General features: G+C 42.6%; 1 protein-coding gene across 1 annotated transcript in view; it reads right to left on the bottom strand.

Annotated features, from left to right (window-relative positions):
* Positions 1–9,174: 9,174 nt before the first annotated feature.
* YEATS4 (YEATS domain containing 4) overlaps positions 9,175–16,340 on the bottom strand; it is a 34,306-nt gene continuing 27,140 nt past the window's right edge. The window contains exon 7 of the mRNA XM_004602659.2: positions 9,175–9,824. Within this exon, the coding sequence (XP_004602716.1) occupies positions 9,655–9,824 (170 nt within the window). The 3' untranslated portion in view covers positions 9,175–9,654. The remainder of the gene's footprint in view (positions 9,825–16,340) is intronic.

The following is a 16,340-nucleotide window of genomic DNA, read 5'->3' as shown; positions in this document are numbered from 1 at the left end:
ACATATTATATAATATAATGCATAACTACAACCATATTATTGTACATAATACCTAAAATATAGATACATATACTAGTAGTAACATATGTTACTATATACTTAGAAAATATTTGGGAAGTACTATTTACATGTGCACGTAAATATGTTTTTTGAAGATGATCAGATATATAATAGAACTAGTCAAAAGTTTTGGGGAGGGCCACTTGGTGCCAGAAGTTTCTAGATATTTTGGGTTTGTAATTATACCTGAGAAAGACAAAGCACTTTAGCTTCCTTCACTCTGTTTTCTTACTTGTTAAATGTGGATTAAAGTATTTGCTCACTGGATTGTTTGTAGCTAGGTGTGGGAGCATATCTTCAGAAAACTTGACACTATTGTTATAATTTTTTAGTGGTTTTTTTTTTTTTTAGCCTACATCTGGCAGTGCTCAGAGCCTGCTCCTGGCTCTGTGCTCAGGGATCAGTTCTGGCAGTGCTCAAAGTTTCATATGTGGTGCCAGGGATTGAACTGGGGTTGGCCACATGGAACGCAAACGCCTTTACTTGTAGGCTATCTCTCAGGCCTGACATTACTATTTTTTAAAAAATATGATTTTTAAAATAAATACAAGATACAACTCACTTGCCATAAACTACAGGAGTTAGTGACTTTTTAGTACAGTCATGAGGTTGTGCAACTGTATCTGCTCTCCACTTCGCACACATTTCCTTGACCCTAAAAAGAACTACCCAGTCACTCCCCTGGCCCCTGAGCACACTCCCTAGCAACCTCTCATTATTTTCCATTTCTGCAGTTTGCCTCTTCTGGACATTTCACATCAGTGGCCTGAGAGAGTGTGTGGCCTTCCTGCCTGGTATTTTTCTTTCAGCACAAGAGTTATATGTTTATCTTTGTAGTAACATAGTTCAGCACTCTGTTCATTTTATTGAATAAAAATCCATGCTAGGAGCAAGAGAGAGGGTACACGGGTTATTGCATATGACTTGAAGGCTGGTTCAATTCCGGGCACCCTTTATAGTCCCCTAAGCCCCACCAGTGCCCTCCTAGTGCCACTAAGGGTCACTTCTAGCATGGCCCCAGGAATAGCCCCTGAACACAGCCAAGTGTGGACCAAAACCCCAAAACAAACAAACAAAAAATTCCATTGTAGTGATAAAGCACCTTTGGTTTATCAGTTCATCAGCGGTTGGACATCTGGGCTCTGTTCATGTTTATTATTAGGAATGATGCTGCTATAAATATTCACAAACAAGCTTTTGTGTCGACAAGAGTCTTGAGCACTGTGCCTAGGGTCAGTCAGATGAGAGACAAGGTGGCCGGATGGAAACCGCTTCAGCAGCAGCAGTCTGGAAGATGGCAGCCCATGTCAAGAGCCACGGAGCCCGCCTGGCCCTGAGGAGCAGCTTCTGAGGGAAGAGGAAGGGAGCTGGTCATTAGGACGCTGGCACTGGGTGTGGGACACACTTCCCTGTGACCCAGTCCTCCGACGTGTCCTCTCGTGTGTCTGGGAACTCTAAGGAAAGACTCCTGTGAAGGGGGCTGCCTACGTGTGCTCTTCCCTGCGTGAGTGTTCCGTGGGAAAGACAAGATAAGGGAAAAGAAACATTCTTTACATTCTCCACAGGTCATGCCCAGAGGAGCTGCCTGGTTTTGATTTTGAACTCCACTCTTTGACTCCTTTAGGGTTACTTTCATTCACCCCCAAACGTTTTTCCTCAGCCACTTCCCCCAAGCACCCAGTCTTCCCCGATGGTATCTGAAGTGAGCAGTGGCTTCTCAAAAATCGCCTTTATTGGGGTGAGGAATTGCCCTTCCCTGACTAGCTGGCTGTAGAGTTGTTTTTCGGGTGTTTTTTTTAATTGTTAAAGAGTATTGGATTTTGGGGGAAACTTTTCTGAGCTATTGAGGTGATGGCGTGGCCTTTGTGCCTTTGAATACAGTGCATGCAGCACAGCACCACAGATGGGGTCGCCTCAATGAGACAAATTTTCCACACAATCCTGAAGGCTGGAAGTCTGAGATGGAGGTGCCAGAGGGGAGGCATGTTTGAAGGCCTTTCTCAAAGGCCTGGAGATGGAGGAGTTCTCCTTAGCTTTCCAAGTCACCAGTCTCTTAATAAAGACCCATACAGGGGACAGGAGAAATAGCGTAGTGTGTAGGGCGCTTGCTTTGCAAGTTTGGGTTTGATCCCTGGCACTCTGTATGACCCTCAGCCCCATCGGGAGTGATCTCTAAGCACAGAGCCAGGAGTAATCCCTGAATATCACCAGGTGTGGCCCAAAACATCCAACAAATAAATAAAAGTAAGGACCCAGTCATAATGGATTTGAATCTATCCCAAATGACCTCAGTGTAAGTTAATGACCTCTATAACCATTTTTCTCCAAATACAGTTGCATTCTAAGATAGAACTTTAACATACGAATTTTGAAGGAACACTGGTTAGTAAAACACTATTTGTTACACAACAGTAATACAATTTGTTACACAAACAGTATTACACATTTGAATTTGATATGTTGAACTAAATTTTTTTCTTTGCTTTATTTTTCATTCTTTTTAAACCAAATTTCCATTCCTAAATTAAAACTCTCTTGATCATAAAATCATTGATCCTTTCTAATACTGTCAGATTTAATTTGATAGTATTTTCTTGAGAATTTTTACCAACAGCTAGTGCTATTATTTTTCTTATCCCTATACCATTCCAAGCTTCTACACATGCTATTACATTTGCCCTCTGACAAATTCATGAGATAGTTTACTCATTCACCACCCCTCCCAAAAAAAAACCCACTGAGGCTCAGGGAAGTAATTGTCCCCTAAACAGAAATTTGCAGTGATGACATAGTATAAATTGCAATCAAAACTACTGGGGCTAGAGTGATAGCACAGCGGGTAGGGCATTTGCTTTGCACAAGGCCAATTCCCAGCACCCCATATGATCCCCCGAAACCGACAGGAATAATTCCTGAGTGCATGAGACAGGAGTAACCCCTGAGCACCACTGGGTGTGACCCAAAAAGCAAAAAAAAAAAAAAAAAAAAAAAAAAACAACTAAAAAAACTACTATTGTGGGCTAAAGAGAAAGTACAGCAGCAAAGGGGATGGAATTAGTATGGATGGCATTCTCCCCAACCCTCCTCCTACCCCCCAATTTAAATCCCTAGCACCACATAAGGTCCCCTGAGTGCCACCAGAGATCATTCTTGAGCACAAAGCCCAAAAAAGCCTCAGAGCACTTTTGGGTACTGGGTGTGACCCAACACTATATTACAGATACAGATTTCGTGATAGATATAGAACATGTAGGGAGATAAAGGTAAATAGAATTGATGGGTGGAAATTTCCACGTAAATGTGAATATTTGAATGGATTCAATGATGTCAATGATGTAAGCACTCCGGCTAACCACAGCTGGTATGCATAACTGGAATAGACTTGTGGTTCCTATTGTCCGTGTAATTAAGTCAGGTAGGGGTGACATTTCTTCATGATTCTGAGATCATGAGTTGATTAGATTAACTGGAAGGATAATAAAGAATAAGCACAAGTTTTTGTTCTGTCTTATGACTGCCAGTGACAGTAATGCCCCATTTGTGTTTCAGTTGTCAGAATGTTAGTTTCCAAGCTGCCAATTGACAAACTCTCCTCCAGACCCAGGGGGTGGGGGGAGGGGTAGGGGGGAGGGTGAGGTTCTGTGTAGTGGGGTTCTAGGCTAGTAACATGGCTGCTCTGTCAGAGAATGCAGAATTCACACTCTACCTCTGGCCCCTAAAGATTTGGCTTGAAAAGTCATTTAATTTATTCAAATGCTTTATTCCCTCATCAAAGGAGCAAATTAAATTAGATTCAATTCTCTGCGCTCTAAGCTCCCTTCAGTTTTATGACTCTATTAAGTGGGAATAAGGGGAGTGTGGAGTTTGTTAACTGGAAATGTTCAAATAGCAATGATGGGGAATTCACTTGGGGTAGACAAAGAAATTTTGCTCCTGAATTCTAAAGAGCAAAACAGGCTTGTCAGAAGCGAGAGCAGAGCTGCTAACATGAAGAGGCAGAAGCAAGCCAACAGACCGAAGTGGGGGTCCAGGAGGGCACCCAAAGTTGCCAGTTAGAATGGGTCATGTAATACAAGGTAACTGGAATCTAAACGGTTTGTTATTGTTATTGTAATTGTAATTGTTATTGTTATTATGTGCATGGGATTGGAGCGATAGCACAGCACGATAGCATAGCACAGCCAACCCGGGTTCGGTTCCTCGGTCCCTCTTGGAGAGCCCGGCAAGCTACCAAGAGTCTCTCACCCACACAGCAGAGCCTGGCAAGCTACCCGTGGCGTATTCAATATGCCAAAAACAGTAACAACAAGACTCACAATGGAGACGTTACTTGTGCCCGCTCAAGCAAATCGATGAACAACGGGACTACGGTGCTACAGTGCTACAGTATGTGCACGAATACTTGGCGATGATCAGGGTTCTCACTCCTGGTGGTCCCAGAGGCTGCACCTGAGTTCTACCCCCAGTGTGCTCCCTTCTGCACCACATGTGCCCCTGTTCTTGGGACAGGGGGGTGCTCTGCACCGAATGTGCCAGGACCACGTGTTGACTTCTGATCATTAGAGTTGTTCTTCTGCCAGAATGAGCAAGGCTCAGTGCTGTGGAGATTTTCCTGCCTCCCAACCTTGGGGGTGGCTGCGAAATCCCCCAGCCCCCGATCCTCGCCTGCCCTCTGGTATACCAGGGTTGCCTGGGGTTTTGACACAGGCCCATGAGTGGCCTCGGAGTCCCTCAAGGACCTGCCTTCTCAGCTTGTGCCAAGACCACACCCCTGAGAGGCCCCGGCATTTGCATCAGTGCGACTGTCTCCACCTGCTCATGTGCCAGAGGACACAGTGCCACCCTCTTATACGCTGGCTCCTCTGTGTTCCAGGGAGCCCACCGGGACTGGCGGGCAGGGTCCTGAGGAAATGGGTCAGGACACTGGACAAATGGAGGGGGACCGAGAAGAGCTTTCATCTTCTTCACTTCTATATGAGACTGTGCCAGAGCTGGATCACAAGGCAGGGCACACTTTATGCAATGTGCCCCTGGAGCCTCCATAATTGCTGTATTATTAATAAATACAGCCAAAACCAATCCACTAACACACACAGCAAAATCGAAGATACTGAAGGTAATGCTAAGGACTGGATTACCTTCTATAAGAGATTTTAAAAGCTATTCCTTAATAGTCTTTTCTACCAGGATTTTACACGTCTCTCTTTTTTGGGAGAAGGGGAGAGGAGGGGGGGGCACACCTAGCAGTGCTCAGGTGTAACCACTCCTGGCTCTGTACTCAGGCATCACTTCTGGTGATGCTCAGGGGACTATCAGGGATGCCAAGGATCAAACCCAGGTGGGCTGCTTGCAAGGCAAACACCCTCCCTGTTGTACTATCGCTATGGCCCTGCTTTCATTTTCTGATGGCTCGCAAGATTCTCACCTCGGTGTTTTTCATTCATGCCATCTGATGTTGATATCTGATAGTCCCAAATTACTCCAATTAGTGAAAGAAAGGAGACCTGAGACATATTTAGGCATGAGCAACAGACAATTAAAGAAGCTAATGCTTTGAACATGAGAAAAATTAAGTATTATTGTGACAGAAAGGTCTGTAGTTGGAGATTACTGGTCTGAGTCACATCGTTGGTTGATTTAACATCTAGCCAGTCCCTTAAATCTCTGAGTTATAAAATACAGATAGTGCACTACCTACCACACTGTTTAGAAAAAAATGAGACTTAAACTTTGATCTTCATTAAAGAAGTGAGCTGACCAATTAGCCAATTTTCTCTTAATCATTCTTAGTCTGTATCTAAAGGACATGATTAATCCTTGGTAAATAAATACTCCTACTAGTACAGTGAGAAAATGGAAATCAGGAGCTTAGAATGTTTTGTAAGTTTTAAAAATTCTAAACAAAATTTGCCACTTAAATGTTTAAAGCAATTTTTTAGATAAAATTTACTTAACATTAGTGAAAGCATTCTAAAAATGCTTTAAAAAACAGTTCTGGTTTTAGTAAATACACGAGATTGTGCAATCATCAACACTAATTCCAGGACATTTCATCACTCCTGAAGGAAATCCCCTTCTCCCCATCCCCGGCAACAACAAATCAACCTTTTTTTTTTTTTTTTTTTTTTGTGGACCTGCCTATTCTGGACATTTCACCCCAATGGAATCCTACAATATGTGGCTTTTTGTGTCTCACTTCTTTCGTTCAGCATGTTTTCAAACTTCATTCATTCAAGCAGAATCTGAACGATAGTTCTTCTGGCTGAGTGATATTCCACTGTATAGCAATACCGTATCTTATTTATTTATCCACTGGCTTTTGGGTATTTGGGGTTGTCTCCTTTTAGGCGCTAATGCAGGATTTTTCCACAGACATTCAGTTACAAATTTTTGTGTGAACATGTTTTCTTTGGGAAAGAACTACCCAGAAGCAGTAGAAGTAAAATTGCTGAGTGACAGTGGAAATATTTAGCTTTCTGATAAACTGTCAATTATTTTTCAAAGTGCATATACCACATTACATTCTCACCATTAATGCATGAAAGGTTCGATTTCTCCACATCCTTGTCAGTTTGTTTAAAACCACCCTAATGAGAGGCTGGGTAGTATCAGTGGGCAGGGCACTTGCCTGCATGTGGGAAACCCAGGTTCAATGCCCACACAGCAACCCACACGTCCCCTGAACACTGCCCGGAGTGATCCCTGAGCACAAAACGAGGAGTACGTCCATCAGGTGGCTCCCCACCTCCACCCACATTAAAAATATATATCCTGGTAAATGTGAAATGATATTTTGATGCCGACTTGCATTTTCTTAATAGCTCACGATGTATAATATCTCACATGGTTATTTGTCATCTGGATATTTTTCCTTTGGAAAATGTTTACGTAATCCTTTGACTCTTTAAAAAATGGATTTTTTGATAGTGTTGAGATACGAATGGGGTGATCTAACTGAAGTTAAAGATTAAAGACAGGGGTTAGGGAGACAGGACGGCAGGGAGAATGCTTATCCTGCATGCAGTCAGCATAGGCTTGATCCTCAGCCTCTGATACAGTCTCCCAAGCACTGCCAGGATTAATTCCTGAGCAGAGTCAGAAGCCTTGAGAACCACTGGGTGTGACCCCAACAACAACAAAATTAAAATTTAAAGACAACAGAGAAATAATAGCTGCCAGAGGGCAACCGAGCCATTCAATATGTGACCCCCTGTGCTGATCCATGTATAATGTCCAGCTTTAATCCATGAACTTGGATTCTGTGAGCCAATACAGTGGAGGGGGTTCCTCTGAAGGACCGACCACCTCCCTCAGTCCTCCTCATGTGGAATGGGACTTCACTCCCATCAGCTGATCTGTCCCTTAAGCCCTGCCGTGAACTATGGGCACTGGGATAGGAGGGACAACTGGAAAGGCCACCCCGAACTCCAGAGGGCCCCTGTCAGAAATCTCAGACTACAGGGATGCTACACCCCAGCATACTATAAATGCCACAATGTAAAAAATACAGCAACAAAGTAAAAAGTAACCAATCTACTGGAACAGAGAGATAACAAGTCTCTTTATGCACCTAGGTATGACAAAACAGAGAGTGAGAGCCCTGGATTAGGCACAGGCGTGGGTGCGTTTCAGATGCTGTGCGATTTCTGTTAGTGTTACATACATCTCAAAATACCTTATTTTTTTGGTATTATTGTTCCTAGGTTTCCAAGATAACTCAATCAACACCGTTAAAAATTAAGAACTACAAGGGTCAGGGAAATGGCTCAAAAGATGCCGGAAATAGCCCCCAACAATTTTATTGGCCCGAGGGGGTTAAAGCACTTGCTTTACATGTGTCCAGTCCTGGCTCAATCCCCAGTACTCCTGAGCACAGACCAGGAGTGACTCGAGCACACAACCAGGAGTAGCCCCCAAGTACCACTGGGGTGGCCCCCCAAAACTAGCAAAACACATTGGGGTAATCACTGTAAATGTGAACAAGAGGGGCTGGAGCGACAGCACGGCGGGTAGGGTGTTTGCCTTGCACAGGGCCGACCTGGGTTTGATTCCCAGCATCCCCATATGGTCCCCTGAGCACCACCAGGGGTAATTCCTGAGTGCAGAGCCAGGAATAACCCCTGTGCACTGCCTAGTATGACCCAAAAAGAAAAAAAAATGAATAAGAGTGGCTATGAAACAGTAGAGAAATCAGCAGCGGCCTATGGAACCTATGTATATTTGCTTCCCATATGTGTCCTTTGAACATGCGTGAATGATTATAAAGAGTTTTCTATGTAAAAACTAATGATAATATGCTAATCAGAACAATAATATGGCTGTTGCCATCAAGAATTTCTGTGTATGACATAGAAGGACTGCACTCATTTGTTGAATATGAAATAACATGAGACAGACACCCAAGGACAGTAGACACTGGGCCAGGAATACTGCTCCATATGGGGCTGGAGCAATAGTACAGCAGGGAGGGCATTATTTGCCTTGCATGCAGCCAACTCGGGTTCGATTCCCAGCATTCCATATGGTCCTCTGAGAACCGCCAGGGGTGATTCCTGAGTGCAGAGCCAGGAGTAACCCCTGTGCATTGCCAGGTGTGACCCAAATAAAAAAAAAAAAGAAAAAAACCCTCAGGAATACTGCTCCATAGCTGAGAGCCTGTCACATGAGCTGGGGGAGAAGACAGCTGGAATTGAGAGGGGATCACTAAGTCAATGATGGTTGGAGGAATCGTTTAGGATGGGAGATGTGTGCTGAAAGCAGATAAAAGACCAAACGTGATAACCTCTCAATATCTGTATTGCAAACCATAATACCCAAAAGTAGAGAGAGAATATGGGGGAAACTGTCTGCCATGGAGGCAGAGGGAGGGTTGGAAAGTGGGGTATACTGGGGACATTGGTGGTGGAGAATGTGCACTGGCGGAGGGATGGGTGTTTGATCACTGTATGATTGAAACTCAAACATTAAAGCTTTGTAACTGTATCTCACCGTGATTCAGTAAAAAAAGTTTCTGGTGCTAAAATGACTGCTAATAAGAGATGTGGTCACAATACTGTGACGATGATATACCCACTGTAATCCAGGTGTTTCCAAAAGGAAGAAACACATCAAGTGTCAGAAACAGAATCCATAAACCACATTTATTGAGTACTTATTGAGTACCTCAGATACAAAAATGTTAGGACAGGGCAAGACAAGAACTTAAGAAATTAAATATACACATTAATTTTATCACTAATTCTAACTACAAGGGTAGTATACAAAAAATCATCAAATCAGACTTTATAATGAAATTCTGATGCCTGTCAAAAAGATAAGAATACATACAAGGCAATACAAAATTTTAAATTGTGCTTAGCATCAGGGAATTACCCAAAAATGGGTTGATAAATGCCCATACAACATTCATTTATTATACACATACATTTCACATTAAAGAGTACTTAAAAATTACAAACAGTTTGACCCGACTGTTGAGAAATCTATGGCCAACAGTTTTTTTAAAGTAACATTATACCCCTGGAAGTCCATTTTCCCCTTTAAAATTCACTTTATTTTCCATTCACCTTATAATCAACATCTCTTCAGAAATGTCTATATTTCTTTTGTCTGATCATCTTCTTCAAGTTTTCTAATTTCATTTTTTAAACAATTTATAGTTTCCCGGCTTGCTTTTAATCTCTCCTTAAGTTCGGCAATTTCAAAGCTTGTCTTTTTTTTTGCAGCTTCTAGTTTTTCTCTGGTTTTCACTTCCAATTCTGCAACTAAGGAAAATATGTTTAATGAGTTATTTCACTTTTCTCACATGTCCAACGTATGTCACAGTAACAAGTATGCCATTCCTTTAGGAATGATGAAATGTGAGTAACTTAAGAAACGTAACATTAACCACAGGTGGTGTTTAATGTAAGAAAGAGCCCAAGAGAGGATCAAAGGTATTTTCTACAACTAAGAAATAGAATCTAGGGCTGGAGTGATAGCACAGCGGGTATGGAGTTTGCCTTGCACGCGGCCGACCTGGGTTCGATTCCTAGCATCCAATATGGTCCCCCGAGCACTGCCAGGAGTAATTCCTGAGTGCGGAGCCAGGAGTAACCCCTGTGCAATGCCAGGTGTGACCCAAAAAGCAAAAAGGGAAAAAAAAAGAAATCTAACCACTAATATTTTAAGATTTAATTAACATTCTCATTTTTATCCACATACTTAGTAATTTAGAAATAAGGAGGTACACAATCCACACACATTCAGCTATCTCTAACATTCTTAAACTTATGTACAGATAAAACTAGCATAAACAAAAGAAAATTCTGAAAAAAACTATTTTGTGTGTTTGAGGATCACAACTGGCAATGCTCAGGGCTTACTCCTAACTGCACTCAGGGATCTCCTGGCAGGCTGGGGGACCACAGCAGGACTAAACCCTGGGTGGCCACATCCAAGGCAAAAGCCCTATCCACTCTACCGTCTCTCTGGCCCATCAATCTTTTTGTTTGTTTGTTTGTTTGTTTGGGTCACACCTGGCGATGCACAGGGGTTACTCCTGGCTCTGCACTCAGGAATTACCCCTGGCCGTGCTCAGGGGACTATATGGGATGCTGGGATTTGAACCCGGGTCGGCCGCGTGCAAGGCAAATGCCCTACCTGCTATGCTATCACTCCAGCCCCCCCCCCCTTTTTTTAAGTAGCAATAACTGTCTAGATTTTAATTCCAGCTCTACTATTTACTGGCAGTGACATTTAAGTTAATTATCTGTATGCTCATACATTTGTTTATAAAATGGAAATGTGAGTAGAAACATCTCATAATCTTTATTATTTATTAAGAAGATTTTAAGTGACTTAATGTGTATTAATACGTATACACTGCCTGGTACATCAAGAACCTATTAACTTATGATGATGGAACATCAAACAAAAATTAAAGCACTGCTATAAAAACAACTTGGCTATGTGGCAAACTGCTAAAGAAAATATCATTGTTGCAAAATAGAATACATCTGTAAAGATTCCATTTGGAAAGAGCAGCACTGCATTTCACAAAGAAAAAAGTGCCCTCTCTCTTCCAACAGTGCCATCTAGTGGACATTCCGTTAAGCAGCATTTCCTTTTGTTGCATGGACCACCAATTTTGTTATAAAAACAAAAACAAAAACTCTAAACCTTAAACTTCAGAAAGACTTGACTAAATTAAAATATATCCCAGGACCCTTATTAGTTGAATCTTTTTTATCTCTACATCTCCTTCAATCTCTTCTTCTGAATGATATAATTAAAACTGTTTCTCAAAATTTAGTAATACATGTAGCATTGGGCACACCACAAACATGCAGTAAATTTAATGAGTACTTTCCTTAAGTTTTTCATTGCTGATAACTTTTTCTCATATATATATGTATATAATATATATGTGTATATATATATATATGGTTTTTTTTGGTTTTTTGGTTTTTTTTTTGCTTTTTGGGTCTAACCCAGTGATGCTCAGGGGTCACTCCTGGCTCTGCACTCAGGAATTACCCCTGGCCGTGCTCAGGAGACCATATGGGATGCTGGGAATCGAACCCGGGTCGGCCGCATGCAAGGTAAACACCCTACCTGCTGTGCTATCGCTCTAGCCCCTCTGATATACTTTTTAACACAAGTAAATGTTTATATTGTCATAACAATCCTATTTTCCTTTGTATTTTTTCATTGCTTTTATTGATTAAAAAAAGGCATTACATACACATGATACAAAATTTAAAAGCTGAAAAGCACAGATTGAAAAAATACACCTGAACTACCAACAAATCATTCTTCACGGGACTACCACCAATTGGCTCCCTTGGTATCTTTTCAGACATATCTGTTCACAGAAATATGTACACCTTAATCATGTTCTCCTCCTCTTAACCAACAAACAACTGGTGTCATATTATACCTGTTGCTCTGAGCCTTGCTATTAGACTTAATATTAAAATTAACGTAATGCTGTACCTGAAGGGCCAGATAGTACAGGAGGTAGGGCTCTTGCCTTAGTGTGACTGATTCTTTTTGATCCCCTGAGCAGGGAGCCAGGAATAGCCCTGATCATCGCTGGGGTGTGCCGCTCGCTACCCCTAATTATATCTGAAAGCTCACTCCTTATTGGAACCGCCTCCTGACAGCTGCAGAGGATCTCACTAAATTAATATGCATCTTTCATTTCTCCTTTGATATACATTTGGGCCATTTCTATTTTTTTAATTATAAAATAATACTACAATGAGTATGCTGTATATACTTCTCTCAGTGTATTAGTAGGGTAAACTTCTGTAAGTGGAATTTGTTGTTTTTGCTTTTGTTATGAGGCCACACCTGGAGACCATATGGGATGCCAGGGATTGAACCCGCAGTGGTTGTATGCAAGGCAAGCGCCCTACTTGCTGTTCTATCATGCTGGCAAATGTTAGGGGAAATGTTAGGGCAGAGGAAAGTAGCACTTTTAGTTCTGGAAAAGCGTCAAGTGACTCTGAAATACTACTAATTTATAATTCCACTAGTATTATGTCTGTTCCCTACTGCATCTACTTTTTTGGTCTAGTCTGAAATGTTAAAAAATTATACTTAAAACTAGTTTAATGTGCACTTTTCTTGTAACTGCTGAAACTGGATATTCTTTTGATATATTTATGACACATTTCTTTTTCCTTTTTTGTTTCTGGACCATATCCAGGGGCTGTCAGGGACTCCTCCCTGTGCAGTGCTCAGGGGTCATTCCCAGCTGTGCTAAGGAACCAGGAAGTGCTTGGGGACTGAACCCAGCTCAGGCTTCCCGAAAGCAAGGCATGTGCTCCTCCCCACTGGGTGATCTCTCAGACCCAACAATTCTCTCGGTTCATTTTCCTATTGTCACTGTCACTGTCATTGTCATCCCGTTGCTCATCGATTTGCTCGAGCAGGCACCAGTAACGTCTTCATTGTGAGACTTGTTACTGTTTTTGGCATATCGAAATCGCCATGGGTAGCTTGCCAGGCTCTGCCATGCAGGCGGGATACTCTCGGTAGCTTGCCGGGGCTCTCCGAGAAGGGCGAAGGAATTGAACCCGGGTCGGCCGCGTGCTTTCTTATTGTATTATTAGCTATTCTTATTTATATTTAACATCTTAAAGAAGTCAGTCATTTCTGACAAAATAGTTCATGGCTTACATTTTAGTTTCCATGGCATATATGTATAGTTACTTTGCAGAGACAGGGGAAAGGGATCTTCCTTGTGGTGCTGGGGACCACCAAGGCTATCTCCAGAAGTGCTGTATCCATGGGTCATACATAGTGCTTTTACTATGGTTTTGGTTGGGGGTGTCAGGAAGTGCTTTTAAGTATGTAGAAAATTTTTCTTCTTTATTCCTCACTTTCCATATCAATCCCCAAACAAAACTAATGATGGGCACTTCATTAGACACTGAGGAATGGAGGAGGGAAATAACAAGAAACACACACAAAGGCGCCATGAGAGAACCACAGGGAACTCAGAGGATCCACACCAAGGGGAAAGGAATGTCTGTGTTGGTCCTGAGCCTAGATCACTGTGCCTCCATCTTCTTTTCTACACTGATTCTCTACAAAGTTCTTGAGGATTTAAATGAGATCATGCAACCAGAGTTAGAAGAGCACAAACAGTAAGCACTCAACAAAGTTCCTATTTTTTGTATTTTTGTTTTGGGGCCACATCTGGCGATGCTCAGGGCTTACCCCTGGCTCTGGGCTCAGGAATCACTCCCGACGGTGCTTGGGGGCCATATGGGATGCTGGTGGGCAGCGGGAAAGGCAAGTGCCCTACCTGGTGTACTATTGCTCTGGCCCCAAAATTTCCAATCTTATGAATACCAAATACTAAATACAATACTCAGTTTAGTAAAAGCACGCTATCCATTTTTAGGACTGGGATTAAAAGTCCAAATTGCTTTACTGAAAAGCTAAAGCAGCATGTGCTCACACTGACGATGGACAAGGAGGCAAGGCTCACCACACTCAGACACCTGCACACTCCTCGGGCTGATCTGATACTAACAGGGGCACTCGCTATAATATAAACTTGGTTTCTATTTTTTAAATTGCTATTGTATTGGGACATGTATCTTCCCTCTTTATTAGTCATGTCTTCTTCAGACTCTTTGACCTTACCCTTTGCTCAATTTAGTCCAGAGACATCTCTGCAGTGTGTTTCTCTGTGTTGTTTCTTCTGAGAGATTTATTTCTGAGTCTCTGGATCATGGTCATTAATGAGCTTACATGGTGCCAGAGGCAGTTCGTGGTTGAGACTTCCAGGCTGTCAGAAGCACAGGGAGATGGGGGAAGGTCGTCCACTCCCAACTCCATGCGAGCCTGACTTTGCCTTATTTTCTACAAATTTTTCTTTTTTTGCCCTTTTGAAATACAGAAATTGATGGTTTTTCTAACATTGTTTGTTCTTTTAAAGTAATTTCTGGGGATTTGGTGCCACCAACAGGTCAATCGGTACCTGTGGGGAGAGTGCATCAGCAACGTGGTGGTGCCTTCAGGCTTCCTGACACTCCAAAATTGCCGCTGTGCCTTTGGCCGGACCCCAATAACTTGGGACCACGTTTACCAAGAAATTAAATGGTCAAAAGTTTGGTATGTAGGAGCCATGCCCACTAACCACCTCTGGCTCAGCGATACAAGCTCATTTATTGGCCTTATCTCAGAGACCTATAGATAAATCTCAAAAAAGAACAAAAGTCACAGTTAATCTCGGACCCACACATGGCTAAATAGACTGAGGTAAATCGGAGGAGGGCAGGTTGGCCTGTGCCTGTCCAAGCAGAGCCCCCAGCAGCCGCCTGCTTCCACAATCCAAAACTGCCGCGGTACCCCTGGCCTGACCCCACCATCTCAGGACAGGCCTCACCAAGATATAATGTACTGAAAAGTCGGTATCCGGGTTTTGTGACTCTGATCTCCAGGCTTTCATGGAGTTGGGGTGGGCTACCTCCCCTCACTTCCCAATACACATGGAAGCACTGGCAGTCACCCCCATAAACAAACTCCAGATCCACCCTGTAAAGTCTATTACTGGCCTTGCTCCAGAGACCCATAAATAAATCTCGAAAGAGATCAAAAGTCAGAGACACAGCACCGAGTCCCGGAAGACACCACAGAGCCGGAGATCTCTCCGGGCCCCATACCAAGCCAATTTCACTGGGGCACCCCAGATGGAGCAGGTGCAGTCTCCCCGCCTACTCCAGATGGAATCCCGGCAACCAAGGGCTTCCACAAGCAAGGCCCAGGTATGCGGGCGCCAGGACTAAATCTCCATGCTGCATGGCAGCAAAGGTGCCGGGCTGTCCCTCCCTAGCTCCCTGCCCACTTTTTGGCCTGGCTGTCACTCCCACAATGTCCCTTCGGGCACCATCTTAGCGCACCAACAACCCTGGTCCAGAGACACCCAATTGAATCCCAAAAATGGATTAGTGCCCTACAGAAATGTCTCTGTAACCCAACTATTTACAATATAGGATTCCAGAAGTGTGCTACTGCTGCACACATGATACTCAAAATTATAAAGGGACAATAAATGATCTAGCATCTGCCCCTGGCAGGCAGGGTGAGGACTGGAGTGGGGGCGGGGGATATACACTGGGGACACTGGTGGTAGTAAGTGTGCACTGGTGGAGGGATGGGTGTTCGATCATTGTACAGCTGAATCTCGAACATGAAGGCTTTGTAACTTTATTTCACAGTGATTCAAAAAAAAAAAGAAAGAAAGAAAAAGAAAAAGTAATGTGGAGTTCATGCCCTATTCAATCAGTTTAATCAATGGCTGAATAAATAGCAGTACTCCTACATTTAAAGGGAAAAACAGTAATTTCTGCCAACATCTTAGATGATACCCTCCAACAATAGCTTTCTCCCTATTCTCCCAGTCACTGTATTCATGCTTCCTACTGATCTGTCATGTTACCTACCCAACGTATTCATCCCATTTCTTAAATTGGAGAATGTTTCTTTTCTACAATTTCAATTTCTTTGATAAAGAACTGGTTGCATTCATTGCTTTCGTTATGAACTAAATTTTCTTAAGGGTCGCTGAATTTCTTTAGTAAACAGCTATTTTAAATTCATGATCTGATAGCAGTATTTTGGCTTTTGAATTTGCTGCTAGATTATCACCATTTTCTTTTTTGTGTTACCTTAATTTTTTGTAACATCAGATGCTGTGTGTTTTTGCTTTTGGAGCAGCAAACATTCCTTTACTGGTTCCACATGCTAGCACTTAGAAACTTTTCTTTCTTTTGTATCCA

This window comes from Sorex araneus, chromosome 10 (genome assembly GCF_027595985.1).
Source record: "Sorex araneus isolate mSorAra2 chromosome 10, mSorAra2.pri, whole genome shotgun sequence".
NCBI classification, from domain to species: domain Eukaryota; kingdom Metazoa; phylum Chordata; class Mammalia; order Eulipotyphla; family Soricidae; genus Sorex; species Sorex araneus.
This window is presented reverse-complemented; position numbering and strand designations above follow the sequence as displayed.